The 14,761-nt window shown below is 36.1% G+C and overlaps 1 protein-coding gene across 6 annotated transcripts in view; it reads left to right on the forward strand.

The window, feature by feature from the left end:
• LOC118744712 (muscarinic acetylcholine receptor DM1) overlaps positions 1–13,501 on the forward strand; it is a 33,623-nt gene extending 20,122 nt beyond the window's left edge. For 2 of the 6 annotated variants that reach the window (XM_036477924.1, XM_036477927.1), the window contains exons 3-6: positions 7,195–8,364; positions 8,561–8,744; positions 10,029–10,165; positions 11,731–12,580. In XM_036477924.1, the coding sequence (XP_036333817.1) occupies positions 7,442–8,364; positions 8,561–8,744; positions 10,029–10,165; positions 11,731–12,580 (2,094 nt within the window). In that variant the 5' untranslated portion in view covers positions 7,195–7,441. Of the gene's footprint in view, positions 1–2,462; positions 3,065–5,001; positions 5,213–5,425; positions 5,485–7,194; positions 8,365–8,560; positions 8,745–10,028; positions 10,166–11,730 lie in introns of those variants that run through there. The other 4 variants (XM_036477928.1, XM_036477923.1, XM_036477925.1 and 1 more) reach the window with 4 other exon arrangements.
• The last annotated feature ends 1,260 nt before the right edge of the window (positions 13,502–14,761 follow it).

Below are 14,761 nucleotides of genomic sequence, written 5' to 3' on the forward strand. Positions count from 1 at the left end.
TTTTGTTGCCGATATTTTAATCGATTTTGCCATCGATATTTTTATCGGTTTTGTTACCGATATTTTCACCGATTTTGTCATCGAAATTTGTATCGATGTTGTTATTGATTTTGCTATCGATATTTTCGGAACTTATCGATATAATGATCGATATTTTTATCGATTTTGTAATCGATTCTGTTATTGATTTTATTATTGATTATTTATCGGTTTTGTTATCGATATTTTTGTCGCTTTTGTCATCAATATTTTTATCGATTTTTCTATAGATATTGTTATCGCTTTTGTTATCGATTTTTTTATCGAATTTATTACCGATTTTGTACTGGATTTTTTGATAGATGTTGTTATCAATTTTGTTATTGACTTTGGAATCGATTTTGTTATCGATTTTGTAATCGATTTTTCGATAGATTTTGTAATCGATTTTTTATCGATTTTGTAATCGATTTAGTTAACGATTTTGTTATCGATATTTTTATTGATTTTGTTATCGATTTTATTATCGCTTTTGTTATCGATATTTTTTTCTTAGTTTGTGCTTTCGTTTTTGACTTGGATATGCTCTTAACCATACAACGTATTCTACGTTTAAATTTAGCGGGTGTATCTCCGATACAGCCTGCAGACCAAGACGAAGGCGCTGGACTGTTCCTTTTTTTTGAGTTGTGTTGCTTTTGAAGATACACTAGCAGTGCCAATTCATACGGAAACTATTTATTCCATTGTATTAACGTGCCCATAAGAACCACCGGGTAAGGTTTCGAAAACTGGAAGTAGCAAAAATTATCGTCCTCCGTGCCATGCAATTAAACCCTAGCACTAAAATAAAGATTGCATGAACATAAAACACATTTTTTTGCACGCTTAAATTATTCAAAATTCAAATATTAAGCTTTTATTCCAATAACATGGTGAATAGCCTAAAAGTATGCAATGCAACATACTGGAAATACGTAGCTTAAAGCTCGCCGAGTCGCGACTAAAGAATAAGAATCATTGAGAGCCAACAACACATCGTCCAATCAGAAGAAACATTCGTTTGAATCTGAAATTCATTCATTCATTCATTATAAGCGTTTGCTGTGTTCCGCAAACCCAACCCTCAAGTAGTCACAGGAAGAAGCAAATGCAACGAGACTTTCGTACTTTACTAATGACTGAGCAATAGAGTAAGAGCATGTGAGAGCGAGAGAGCGAAAGAGCGAAAGAGAGCATGACTGTAATGGATACAGAGTTGAGTTTTAAATTCCAATAGACACTTGCTAGCACACCCACCCAAATATGTGGGCATAAAAGCAAGCATACAGCGCACAGCATCCTGCTTGAGAGAGAGAGTCAAATGAAAGGACTAAAGACTGATTATTCGCTCCGTTGATGGTACACATTCAGTCCCGGATGAGATTTGAAGCAATAAACTTGAGTTTTATAATAAGCGTGTATACATTTAGGCGAAAAGATACTTAACTATTTACTTACATATATAATGGGCATATATATTTTATTATTCTAAGCTAAATCAATGTGATTTACATAAACGAAGCCAAACGCAAAAGTAGTTTGTAGTGAAAAGTGTGTAATCAAAATAATGTACATAAAAGTACCTGCTACAGTTTTTCGTTGAAAAGTTATTGAGTAAATGTGAAAAAAATGCATGAGAATTTATTTGAGGAGAAAGCAGGAAAAATAAGGATACCCGCAGCCAAGCCTGTCAGGCCATTTAGCTAAATTAATGTTCTAGTGTTGGTGTTATACATCGATATATGTAGAGTATGTATGTATGTATATTCTGTGTGCATGGGTAGAGATGTGGATTAGCAGAAGATTTATGTACGAAAAATTAAAAAAAATTGAATCGAGGTAATATATGTAATGATAAAATGTAATTAAACAAAGTGAGATGGTTAAACGTACTTACATACATACCATGTGTGCAACTGAGTTAAATGAAAGGCAAGCGTGAAAAAATTTTAAAATCTGTTTGCTTTTATATGTAGCATACTTTAAGCAGCGCTAGATATAAAGCGTATGTAGGTATGAATGTAGTTGGCTGTTAGGGAGCGGCAACTGCTATAGGCGAGGCAGGACAATCGAAAGTGTGTGCAGATTCGTACACATCAGGCTCAAACGTTTACATATGTATGTATGTAGCTGCATTTAATCCACAAACATATGTGTTAATGTGTATTTATGTGCGTTGTGGCTGTTACTAAAAAGCTACCGCCGTTCTTGCTCCTGCTTCTGTCACTGCTGTGGTGTTAAACTTGTCGATAGCAGGAACATATGCATATACATAAGTTTGTACGGACCTCTATGCATACACTTGTCCTTTCTTCTTCGCCTGAGTACGAGTGTGCATGTTTGTGTATACGCGCGTATGTGCTTTTATACGCGCGTGCGTGCGCTTGTGTATGTAAGTGTCTGTTTCCAGTGCTCTCATTTTGATTAACTTTGTGAATTAGTAAAGTGTGGCGATAGCAGTGCACAGCTACGACAGGACAGGCCCAGTACAATGGCAGCAGCAACAACAACAACCACAAAAGCAACTCACTGCAAATAATACAAAAAAAAAAACAATAACGATATCAAAACACCACTTAAGACCACCGCAAACAGCATCACACATTAAGATTCGTGCAACAACAGCGTCGACAACGATTGTATTATTTATCATACGATAACAAAAGCAAAACAAAATCATTCGCATCCTCATCCGCGCACATCGGTGTTGGTGTGACAAGACGAATGCACGAGCGGAGTGCAGGCGTGAAGGCGAACGTGTGTCACACTTTGGCAGTATGGCAGTGTGGCAGTAGGACAGGATAAGACAGGAACTCCTTTATGTGCATGTAAAATGAACTGTCAAACTGTGGCGCAGACAAAAGCAGCAATGCGACGAGCACATTGCATGAATAACGACAGCACTAACGACGATAAGAGGAACAACAACAACAACAACGGCCAAATACAGGCGAAAATGTTGGCTGAAGCAGTGGAGGTAGCAGTATCAGTAGCAGAAATATTGGCAGCGGCAGCTGGCATAACTACAATCACAATGCGGTAGGTATGTATTGCACCTTTGTACATTTGTATGTGCATAAGTGTTTGTAGTGCGGTCGCAACTCCTGCAAATAGACTACATATTTGTATTGAATATTAAGAGCTATGCAGGTGGGGCGCCTATTTGTAGGCTATTAAAAATGCATTAGCAAAAGTGGCATGCATTAAGGGAGCGGCATACCTCTCACAAATTCACTTTCATACATACAAACAAACAAAGGATAAGGAAGGGATTAGTGTAAAATATAAATCGCTTAAAATATACTGCTTAAGTATTTATACGTGTATGCAAGTTATGTAAAAAGAGAGAGGTCAAAAAAGAGTTTTCGCGTGAAAGCCGTTGAGTCGCAATATTTGGTCTACTTTAGGACTCCTTTTACCTTGCCTTATATTTACGATCATACGTTAGCTAGGCGGGGTTGAATATATCTCTATAAATCGCGTGCTTCTTGGGTAAAATGAAGACATTTTAAACTAAATTATCGGAAATACTTTTCGCATAAATACAATGTCTCAAACAAGTGTCCACTTGTTGATTTTTTTTTTAATATTCAGAATGTTTTCAAGCTAATTTTTTTGTTATTTTTCTATAAAAATATTGTCGAAGCTTTAGCCAAAACCATATAAATCAAGGTTGCAAACTCGCCACAAAATTTAGGAAAATTCAACAAATTTTGATGAAAATTTTGAGCTTTATAATCTGAATAAGTGCAATTTACGAATTGGCGTTGTTTTTTTTTTTAATTTTGTTGCGAACGATCTCCTGCATTTTAGAGTGTTCCCTTATAGTAGTATTATAAACAGATGGACAACATTTCGGGGTCATATTCTCATTGCTACGCTTTTTCGGTACTCTAAGGCGATTTTGAGGTTAGGTTTGTATGGGCGATATACTTTAAAATAAACCGACCATACCCATTTTTAGTTTGTTTACTTATAATATTATTATTAATGAACAGATAGACGAACTTTCAGAGTTATATTCTCATCGATGCGCTTTTTATAGCATTTTAAGGCGATTTTGAAGTAGGTTTGTATGGGAGGTATGCTTTAAAATAAACCAATCACGACCATTTTTCGTTTTTTCCTTATTTGTGTCTACAAATATTACATAGAAAAAATTAAAGCCCTACATCAACTTCTATGTTTTTCGAAAGAATTGATGGGGCGGCACCACTTAGCGCCACCTGTCAAGTTTCTTTTTAGGTCAAAAATAATAATTCTCGTGTGACCCATTCGGATGTGAATAACCTATGAGTTAACCAAAAGTAGTATTTTCTCAGTTACTCTTGGAACTTAGCCAATGTACGTATTTCCGAATATGTTGCGATTCGTACAGTAAAACATTTTTAAAAGCTTCGACAATAACGCCACACAGTGTGGAAATTGAACTTTTTTCGTGACAAATTCTAATATCTCGAGAACGAGCACGGCTAGTCATGAATTCATAAAAAAAAAAATTAAAATGCGTTTTTCGATTCCTGCGACCATGGAAAAGGATTCCTGGAAGCATGGGCAGAAAAAATGTGTTGTTAAAACTTTTTAAAAAGTTCACTGCAAATTATTTTCAGGTCAAAAAAGGAAAAAAATTGAAAACCCCCTCCCTTTGAAGGTCATTTGAAATGTCAAGCAAATTGTTTTATCCAACGAAACTATTTTTCCCGTATTCTCAATCTCAAAAGCCTTAAAACACTATTGTTGAGTAAGTCTTAGACCAGTCACATTAAAAACGACTTCACTAATTTTGTTGGAAATAAGCTTTAATTACATTTTTTTACTTTTTAGATGTGCATATAAAACATGTTACATTAAAAATAGGAATTTGAAATATTCGTTTATTCATTTTTGGCATTCGGTATGCAATAATACTTTTTGTGAAGAAAAAATTTGCTAAGTTCTAATTAAAAAAAAAACGAAAGCCAAAGCAGAGAAAAAACTACAAAAATTAAAATAAGAATAAATAAAACCAAAGTTGGTTGGAAACAACCAACAGTGGCAACCCTGGTATACATACCAATATCAACCATACCATATCAACCCACCAAGCGACATCCGGTGACATTTACAAATGCAGTTTGACGCATCGAATCGATCTCCATATCGGATGTATTGAATTGGAAGTGAAGTTTCCGCCTGAAAGGCAAAGCAAAAGGTATTATGTGCTAAGAAAAGCATTGACATATACACACATATCTACATATACACATGTATGTATGTACATATGTACGTTTAATTCGCAAATTAATTTGTGCATACATATCTGCGAATTTCAAAATGCATTAAGTTTTGTTCTACTTCTTGTTTCGATTAGCATACTTTTAGGCCTTTTGGCCCTCCATTTTTTCTTTAATTTCGCTTTTTATAGCGCATACGAAAAATTTGATGAAGAAAGCTGTGACTAGTATCGACTGGAGCAAAAGAGAGGTGAACACTGTTTCTAGTTATTTAAACCGCAACATTTTACTATACTATCTTTTTCACAAAATTTAGTGCTTGCTTAATGAGATTTTTTTTGTGGAAGGCTAATTTATTTTAGCATAAATAGAAAACTAGTCTAAAGTAATCCGTTCTAACTCTTCATGATGTCTATGGTGATGTCAAGTGGAGGAATTATTTGTATTACCTTTGGCACCCAAAACACTGTAGTTCATTTATAAAAATTAGGTACATTTTTTTAGTCATTTAAGTCGAAGCCACTTCAGTCCATTGTAGAAATACTAGAGGAATGAGATTTCCTGTTCGAGCCACGTAATAAAAGCGACATAACTGTCGTACTGATGAAAATTTGCAACACTGTTGCAACTGCCCAACTGATAATACGTTGTTAAAAATGCAACACTGCGGCTGCGATTGTAACTCGAACAAGCTCATAGACTATCCTATGCGCTGATCACGAATCTCCATCACGTCATGATTCTTCTGAACGTCAATAATACCCGCCATGTTTTTTGAGGTTAGTAAAAAATCCTGACGTTTTGCAGCAAAACGCTTCAAAATACATAAGGAAAGGAAAGTCTGATCCCCAACCCCGACACTTTTATTCGTGTATGTATATGTATGCCTGCGGGCATAATACCCGTTGACGCTAGCCTGATAAAAAAAAATTACCTCAGAAAATTTGGAGTAAAACTCCGTACCAAGTTTTTCAGGCGTTCAGAGCTTTTTAGGCTTTCAGAGCCTGTAAATCGAGTGTGGATTGCAGAAGTCATTTCGAGTTTATCATAACCAAACTAGACCGTCTTCAATGAAAGAGAGTTTAGAAGGAGAACAAGTCATGGTACTTACCACATTTGCAGTCTTTTTTACTATTTCTATTCAGATATATGCCAGCTGCAGACTCTAAGAATCATAAATACAGTTAAACCTCGATATAACGAAGTGGAAATTCTTAGGTATATCTATAGTTTCGTTATATTTATGGAATAACAAAATTTCGATGCAACGAAAAATTCAGAATTTTTGAAAAACTTCGTTTTAAGTATAGATTCGTTGTTTTTATAACAGGACTCTAACCGTCAATATAATCCGCAGGGCCTGGGTTCGAGCCCAGTTTCCGACCAACACCAAGAAATAAAACATAAAAATGTTTTTTTCTAATATCGGTCGCCCTTTGGCAGGCAATGGCAAATCTCCAAGGATATTTTGCTATGAATAACTTCTTCTCATAAAAATACAATCGCTGTTCAGAGTCCCCATAAAACTATAGCTCCCTCACCTTTGTGTGACAACATTAAAGCGCACGCCACAAATCGGAGAAGCTCGAAAAAACACTAACATGTTGTGTAAGCGCCAATTTATTATTATTATCATGCTCAAAATTTCTTCGTTATGTCTTTTTTGAAAATTTCGCAGCAACGAGGGTATTGAGCTTTTCGTTTTATCATGGTTCATTTTATCGAGGTTTCATTATAGTTTCAATTAAATTTTATCGAAGTATTTGGTATTACGCCGTCTCAAAATCCTGTTAGCGCAAAGCACAGTTGAGAGGTATGCCGAGCTCCTAATATTCACTATACTAACGCTGTTTGGTTCCTATCGAAATAAAATTGTTCAAACATTATAATACAATCTTTTTCTTCATGTATTTTATGTATATATGTATGTATCTATATTAATAATATTCCGATTTTCCAGATCCAGTTAATGGGTAATACACTCCCACATATACATACATTTGTTGGATGGCTTTGAACACAGCTTAATCATCTGGGTACTTAGCAAACAAAAGCTTTAATTAAAGAACAACAGCAATACATTTGCACGAAACTATCAGAGAACATAAAAAATAGTAATTAATAAAGATTAAAAAAAAAAAAAACACATAAACAACATAAACAACAATAACTCATAAACGCTTAAAAACATAAATAAAATAATCCAAATGGGCACTTTCGATTTGGCAAGACTAGCTATGCCGGCACATGGGCCGCCTAGCATACTGGAACCTTTAGCACCTTCATTCCGCACAACGAGCACATCGACGACTACAACTACAACAACTACGACAACCACAACCACAATAGCGCCTTCCGTTTTCTTTACCGTTATGCTGGACAATGTCACCACAGTAATTATCTTAGATAATGAAATAGCACAAAATCAAACGAACACCACTAGCATATACGAACCGAAGGGACCACGCTATTCGGTCTCCTCAATGGTGTTCATGGGCATAATTGCCGCCATACTCAGCATACTCACAGTGGCGGGCAATGTTATGGTTATGATCTCATTCAAAATCGATAAACAACTACAAACAATCAGTAATTACTTTCTATTCTCGCTGGCCATTGCCGATTTCGCCATCGGTCTCATATCAATGCCACTTTTTGCAGTCACCACGATCTTAGGCTACTGGCCACTTGGTCCACATATCTGCGATACATGGCTGGCGCTGGACTATTTGGCATCGAATGCCTCGGTATTGAATTTGCTAATAATCAGTTTTGATAGATATTTTAGCGTTACACGACCTTTGACATATCGCGCTAAACGTACCACCAATCGAGCAGCAGTCATGATTGGCGCTGCCTGGGGCGTAAGCCTGCTATTGTGGCCACCTTGGATTTACAGTTGGCCATATATTGAGGGTAAACGTACCGTACCGCAATACGAGTGCTATATACAATTTATTGAGACCAATCAGTACATTACTTTTGGTACTGCACTGGCCGCATTCTATTTTCCGGTAACAATTATGTGCTTTTTGTATTATCGCATTTGGAGAGAGACAAAAAAGCGACAAAAGGATCTGCCCAATTTGCAAGCGGGCAAAAAGGATTCGTCGAAACGTTCCAACTCAAGGTGGGTAAAATAGTAGAGTGGAGAAAAAATTTAGTAGAAATGTGCTCCCAAAACTTGTCTACCTTGAATTTAAACTTGAAATTATTTGAAGAATGTAGAGATTTTCTGTGGGCCTATTTTACGCGCAAAAAAAAATATAAAGTTGTACACTTCTCCGACTTTTTCTCAATCGTTTTCTTCTCTCACATTTTCCTAGCGATGAGAACACAGCCGTTAATCACACAGGCATGTTATCGTTTTCACAACTGGGCGGCAATGCAGGCGATCATGACACATGGAGACGACCAAGATCTGAGTCTTCTGCCGATGCTGAGAGCGTTTACATGACTAATATGGTCATTGATACGGGCTATCATGGTCTGCATTCACGCAAATCGAGTGTAAGCTGTTTTTATTGTTTGCATTTTTATACCCGAGCGCACTTGTGCACAAGGGTATATTAATTTTGTTCACATAACGGTTGTTTGTAACAGCCAAAACGAATCGAGATAGATTTAGACAAATGTATACATAAATACTCAGAATGAATAGAGAAATCGATTAAGCCATGTCTGTCTGTCCGTCCGTCTGTCCGTCCGTCCGTGTACACGATAACTCGAGCAAAAATTTAGATATCTCAACGAAATTTGGTATGTAGGTTTCCGTTAATCCAAGGTAGGTTGGTAATGAAAATGGGCGAAATCGGACTGTAACCACGCCCACCTCCCATATAACGGTAATTTCCAGAAATACGAAAACTGCGATATTTTAGTAACTACTGAAGATAATTCACTCAAAATTGATATTTACAATAATTTTCAGACGAAAAATAAGACTTATAATAATATTATAAATTTTTGGAAAATGGGCGTAGCCACGCCCACTTATGGTTACATGTGTATATCTTGGTAACCGGCGCACCAATTTCTTCCAAACTTGGCACAGTTGTTGGCCTTGATACAGCAAACTAAATGGCCGAAAATTTAAAAAATCGGACAATAACCACGCCCACATCCCATATAACGGTAATTTAGAGAAATACCAAATATTCGATAAATCAGTAAATATTAAAGCTAATTTATTCAAAATTGATGCCTGCAACAATTCTTTACCAAGAAATACGTTTATGGTAAAATTTTGGTAAATGGGCGTGGCACCGCCCACTTATGATCACATATATGTATATCGGTAACCGTTCTACCAATTTGTACCAAACTCGGTATTTTTATTATGCTTGCCACATAAAAGCAAAACGTTGAAAATTATTGAAATCGGATTAAAATTACGGCCGCTTTTTATATAAGGGTAAATTTCAGAAATGCTTGAAACTGCAATATTTCGAAATTTAAGGACGCCAATTTACGGTTACCATCTAGCGGTAGCTTTCGGAAAGGTGAAAAAACATATATTTAATACTCGCGCCGGGTATTTAATGTTCGGCTCCACCCGAACTTAGACTTTCTTACTTGTTTATTGTAAGTATTGCATAAGGGTTACCATGAGTCTCTCATTCGAATTTTTTCATCACTTTGTTAGAAAAAATTGCTTCGCTAGAGCAACTACCATTTTAAAAGACATATCTTAATGAAAGCTTTGTTTACTAATTAAAAGCTTCAAGCAAACTCGTGGCAACTCTTGTATAACATTAAATTACATCGCCTAATTCGTAACTTGTTTTCCTACAGATCAAAAGCACTAATACCATCAAGAAGCCATATTCATGCTTTGGTGGCATCAAGGAGTGGTGCATCGCGTGGTGGCATTCAGGACGTGAAGATTCCGATGATTTCCCATATGAGCTAGAGGAACCATCGGATTTTGGGTAAATAGCTATCTAAACGAGTTTAAGTTAGATATAAGAGATCGCTGACCTATAAACATATGTTTACGCTGTCGCCATTTTATCGTACAACAGTCGGCCATTAAGTCGAAGAGCTGAGTAAGGAGTCTAGGTCTCTTTTGAACACAGTTAGTAGTCAGCTCGCAGTACATTCCCGAAAATGAGCACAACAGTTGAGTTAGACAGTGGGAGTTCCGCATTGGGCTCAATCGAGGACCGGATCTACTTCTATGTATTTACATATGTATATACTGGAAAATTGTTTTCCAAGATATTTTGAAAAAGGGCCAAAGGGGGCGGTGTTGTGAAACATATGTGGCTCTTATACAACCCTAAAAGATTTTGTTAGATAACCCCAGACCTGAGTGCGCTAGGCTACTAGCGGTTCTCACTGAATATTGGCCGTTTTGCACACACGACAGAAAGCTGGGCATTAACTACACCAAATTCTGTAGAAGCTACAGGAACGAAAATAAACAGAAAGAAGTGGATCACGTTCTTTGCATATGACCCGTTTTTATGAGGAGCAGGAATACGATACCAGAAGCATATCTCTGACCTGTCCACAACATACTCAATTTAATCAAACACGCTGGTTGGCTTTAACATGGCCAGACAAGTTTTGTGGTGTAAAAACGACAATTTCATCCCTTTTTCCACGCCATAGACAAAACTCATCGGATGACTATTGTCTTAGCTACTGCGACTAAAACAGTGGCACAGAAACTAAATATTGTTTCGTCATTGTCACATCCTCAGTAGGTCATCATAACAATTACCATCACTAGTGCCCTTACAGTTAAGTTTATGTAACTTAGTAGGTACTAAAAAAGTAGGGTAGGCATAATAAAGGCATGACTTTTTTCCATTGGTGTGGGAATAGAGCTGTTAAACCGTCAAGTGTCAAAAGAGCGGTTTAGAGAAAACTAAAAATATACCCTTTTAGGAAGCCAATTTTTTTTTAGGGGGATTGAAGACAATTAAAAAAATATATATAATATCGAGTTCTTTTATGAAATATGTTTTTTATATTTGATTGTTAATGGCAAACCTCCGAGTGTATTTCAGCCATGAACAGTTACTCGTATGTTCGTATGAAGAACAAAAAAAAAATATATCAATAACTCCAAAAGACATACAAAGACTCGTGTATTTCATTAAATTAGACAGCAATGGTTCCTGGCGAGTTTATTTACTAATCGCTGCATTTACTTCCAAAGAAGAATATTTCGTTCTTAACTAATTTTTGTGTAATTTGGAGCTTTACGGTGTTTTGAAATAATCGATGTAATTGCGTATGTAACTAAAAGGAAATCTGCCTAAAAACAAGTAACATTTGTTGATGAATGTTAACTGTACCGAATTTTTCCAGTCTTTTCTGATCTTTATTGATTTTTTAACTTTTTATGGAAAATACGAAACACATTTCTTTACACCCGAATGGGTTTTAACCCTTCTTATTAATAATAAAATAATACATTCATTTCATTTATTTGTTAAACTCTTCCTTCCGCATTAAATTCTTCTTAATCTTTGATTCATTTCAGTTGCACTTCAATGGGTGTGGTACGCGATAACTACTCTCTCGGCGGCAGTGGGTGCGGCGTACGTCCGCCAAGCATACTGTTACCCGATGTCTCACCCACCCCACTACGCCCGCCCATGACACCACTCTCCCAGCTACAAGAGATCTCTTCGGCATCGGGAGCGCGTGATTCACGCTCCCTACCTGGCAATAATCGCATCGCTTCGCGTTCGGTAAGTCAAGATTCAGTTTATACAATACTAATACGGCTACCCTCGGATGGGGCAAGCGCCAACAATGGCCCAGAGGCGCCATCGATCAAAATGATACACGAAGATGTGTCGTTACCAATCATTGGTGGGGCTGGTGGTGGTGGTGGTGGTGGTGGTGCACCGCCACCAAGACGGCCACTTTCGTCGCGTGATTCCGAATACAGTTTGCCGTTGGGAAGACGCATGTCTCATGCTGCACACGATGTACGCATACCGCTCAATGCGAAAATCATACCCAAACAATTGGGCAAAAATGTGCATGCAACAGCGCGTGCAGCGGCTAAGAAGAAGAAGAAGTCACAGGAGAAGCGACAAGAATCGAAGGCAGCGAAAACATTGTCGGCCATCTTGCTGAGTTTCATTATCACTTGGACACCTTACAATATACTGGTGCTAATCAAGCCACTCACCACATGTTCCGATTGCATTCCCAATGAATTGTGGGAGTTTTTCTATGCGCTTTGTTACATTAACTCAACTATAAATCCGGTTTGTTATGCGCTTTGCAATGCATCCTTCCGCAGAACCTACATACGCATACTCACCTGCAAGTGGCACACACGCAATAGGGAGGGCATGACGCGTGGCGTGTACAACTGAGTGAGGCCTGCCGAGGGGACGCTGATGCGTCGGCGGGAGGGTAATGCGGGCCTATTTGAGCTGAAGCAAAATTCAAAACTTAAAACATAATGATAGTGAAGGAAGGAAGGTGCGTACTGTGAGATGTGAGTAAAAATTTGAGAAAATTTGTGGGCGGGAATAACTAAGAAATATGCTGAGTAAATATATATTAGAGTTTGTATGTTTAAGTATTCCAGTTTAGGTATTGTATTTACACATTATTGACGTTATGTATTGTACGTAGACATACATATGTACTATGTAAGCACATACAGCAGTTGTTGCTCACTGATTTGTTGGAGCCCCGACGTTTGTACCAACATGTAGATATTCGTATACATAGATATTGCTAGTATATTTAAATACATATTGTATCACTTAGATTAACCATATTAATTTGGCACCAACAAAAAAACTAAAATCCCAAAAAAGAAACTAACACAACATAAAATCTAAAATAACATTTAACCTAAGGACCTTATGAAAGGATAATTGTGTTATCTGGAAAGACTTGATTCCTTTATTTTTGTGTACATTTTGTTATAAGTATTCGTGCAATAGGAAGAATTTTATACCGCCAAAGTACTGATTTTTTAATAAATACTCGTAAATGTAATGAATAATAACTAATAATGAATGTAATGGAAATTAGCATACTAAATACTAAGCAAAACTTGAAAGAAAAACCATTAACTACATACATACATAATACACTAAATCAATATAGAAAAATATGAATGAAAATGTAGATGTATGTTTGGAGTAAAATCATACTACATATGTAAAACAAGATTAAACACAATAACAAATCATTAGCGTAACTAGAAAATTAATACATATGTACATATAAAACTTCCTAAACACATACAAAACTTCATACATGCACATACAAATATATGCATAAATAAAAAAAAATCTGCATACATATGTATGTACATACGCAACCTATTACATACATACAGGCGTTGGCCCATGAAATTAAAGAAGAAAAACACCATTGTGCGAATGCATATAAATGCGTGCGCTTGCATGCAGACAACAACCGTATGTATGTACATGCATACATATGCGTTTGTTTGTATACCTTGGAAAATAGCATGCTTTGCGGGTGTATCTACATATATGTGTACATATGTATGTTTATGCACGAAAACTCCATTAGTCAACTGTAAACATACGATTAATCCGTTTCATGGGAATGCATGCTTACATGCATATGTATGCCATTCCATATACATACATACTAAATATTAATACAGTGTCCTAGCTCAACAAACAACATCAAATTTATTGATTTTTATTACTTTTAACTTTTTGGTTTTTAATTTACATAATTTCACTACTATTTTTGTGCTTACGTGTTACGAATATTAGAGCTATTCGCACTTACCAATGTTCATTCAGCCCGATATCGTTGCTGTGTGACGAATAAAGGCTATCATAATCTTCCGTCGCCATTTCTTAAGCGTGTTTCGTGACACCAAACATGCTTGCATTAAGATCGAACCCTCAGACTAGCGCACAGTGGAAAATATCGGAAAATATTCTAGGCGCTGCGCTAAAATAACCGTATGAGTGTAATTTTATTTAATTTTTCTTTTTCATCTTTGAATAGAGAATTTTTTTTTCCTTTTCAGGTGAGGCTGGTTAGTTTTCACTCGACCTAGTAAATTTCGGATAAACGTATTAAATTATCTCATCGTAATCATGAAATTAAAGATATTTAAAGAAAAATTTAAAAAAATATTAAAGATATTTAAAGAATAATTAAAAAAGAAAATATTACACGGCTAGAAGTTTTTCCGATATTTTCTGGAATAAGTTTACAGAATGCTGCTGGAACAATTAGCTATTTGTTAGACACCTTTGTTTGATAAATTTGCTTTCGTAATTGCAATTTGCCAATCATTTATAGTTCATGATAATGAAAATCGATTTTAATTGTTAAAGGATTTTTCTCAGCTGGCAAGATCTTAATTTTGATTACTTTTGTATTAAATCATTAAAATTTTTGGAATTTAGTTCATTATTTTTTATACATTTTTTTTTTTGTAAATTCTTCAATGTGACCATCAGGCAATGCTGTTTAAAATTCGAGCTTCAATTTCATTTTTAGCATCAATTATATTGAGCTTGAAACCATTTTTTATAATACGTTTT

The sequence above is a fragment of the Rhagoletis pomonella genome, unplaced genomic scaffold, assembly GCF_013731165.1.
Source record: "Rhagoletis pomonella isolate Grant_MI unplaced genomic scaffold, Rhpom_1.0 Rhpom_scaffold_00008, whole genome shotgun sequence".
Classification (NCBI taxonomy): Eukaryota; Metazoa; Arthropoda; class Insecta; order Diptera; family Tephritidae; genus Rhagoletis; species Rhagoletis pomonella.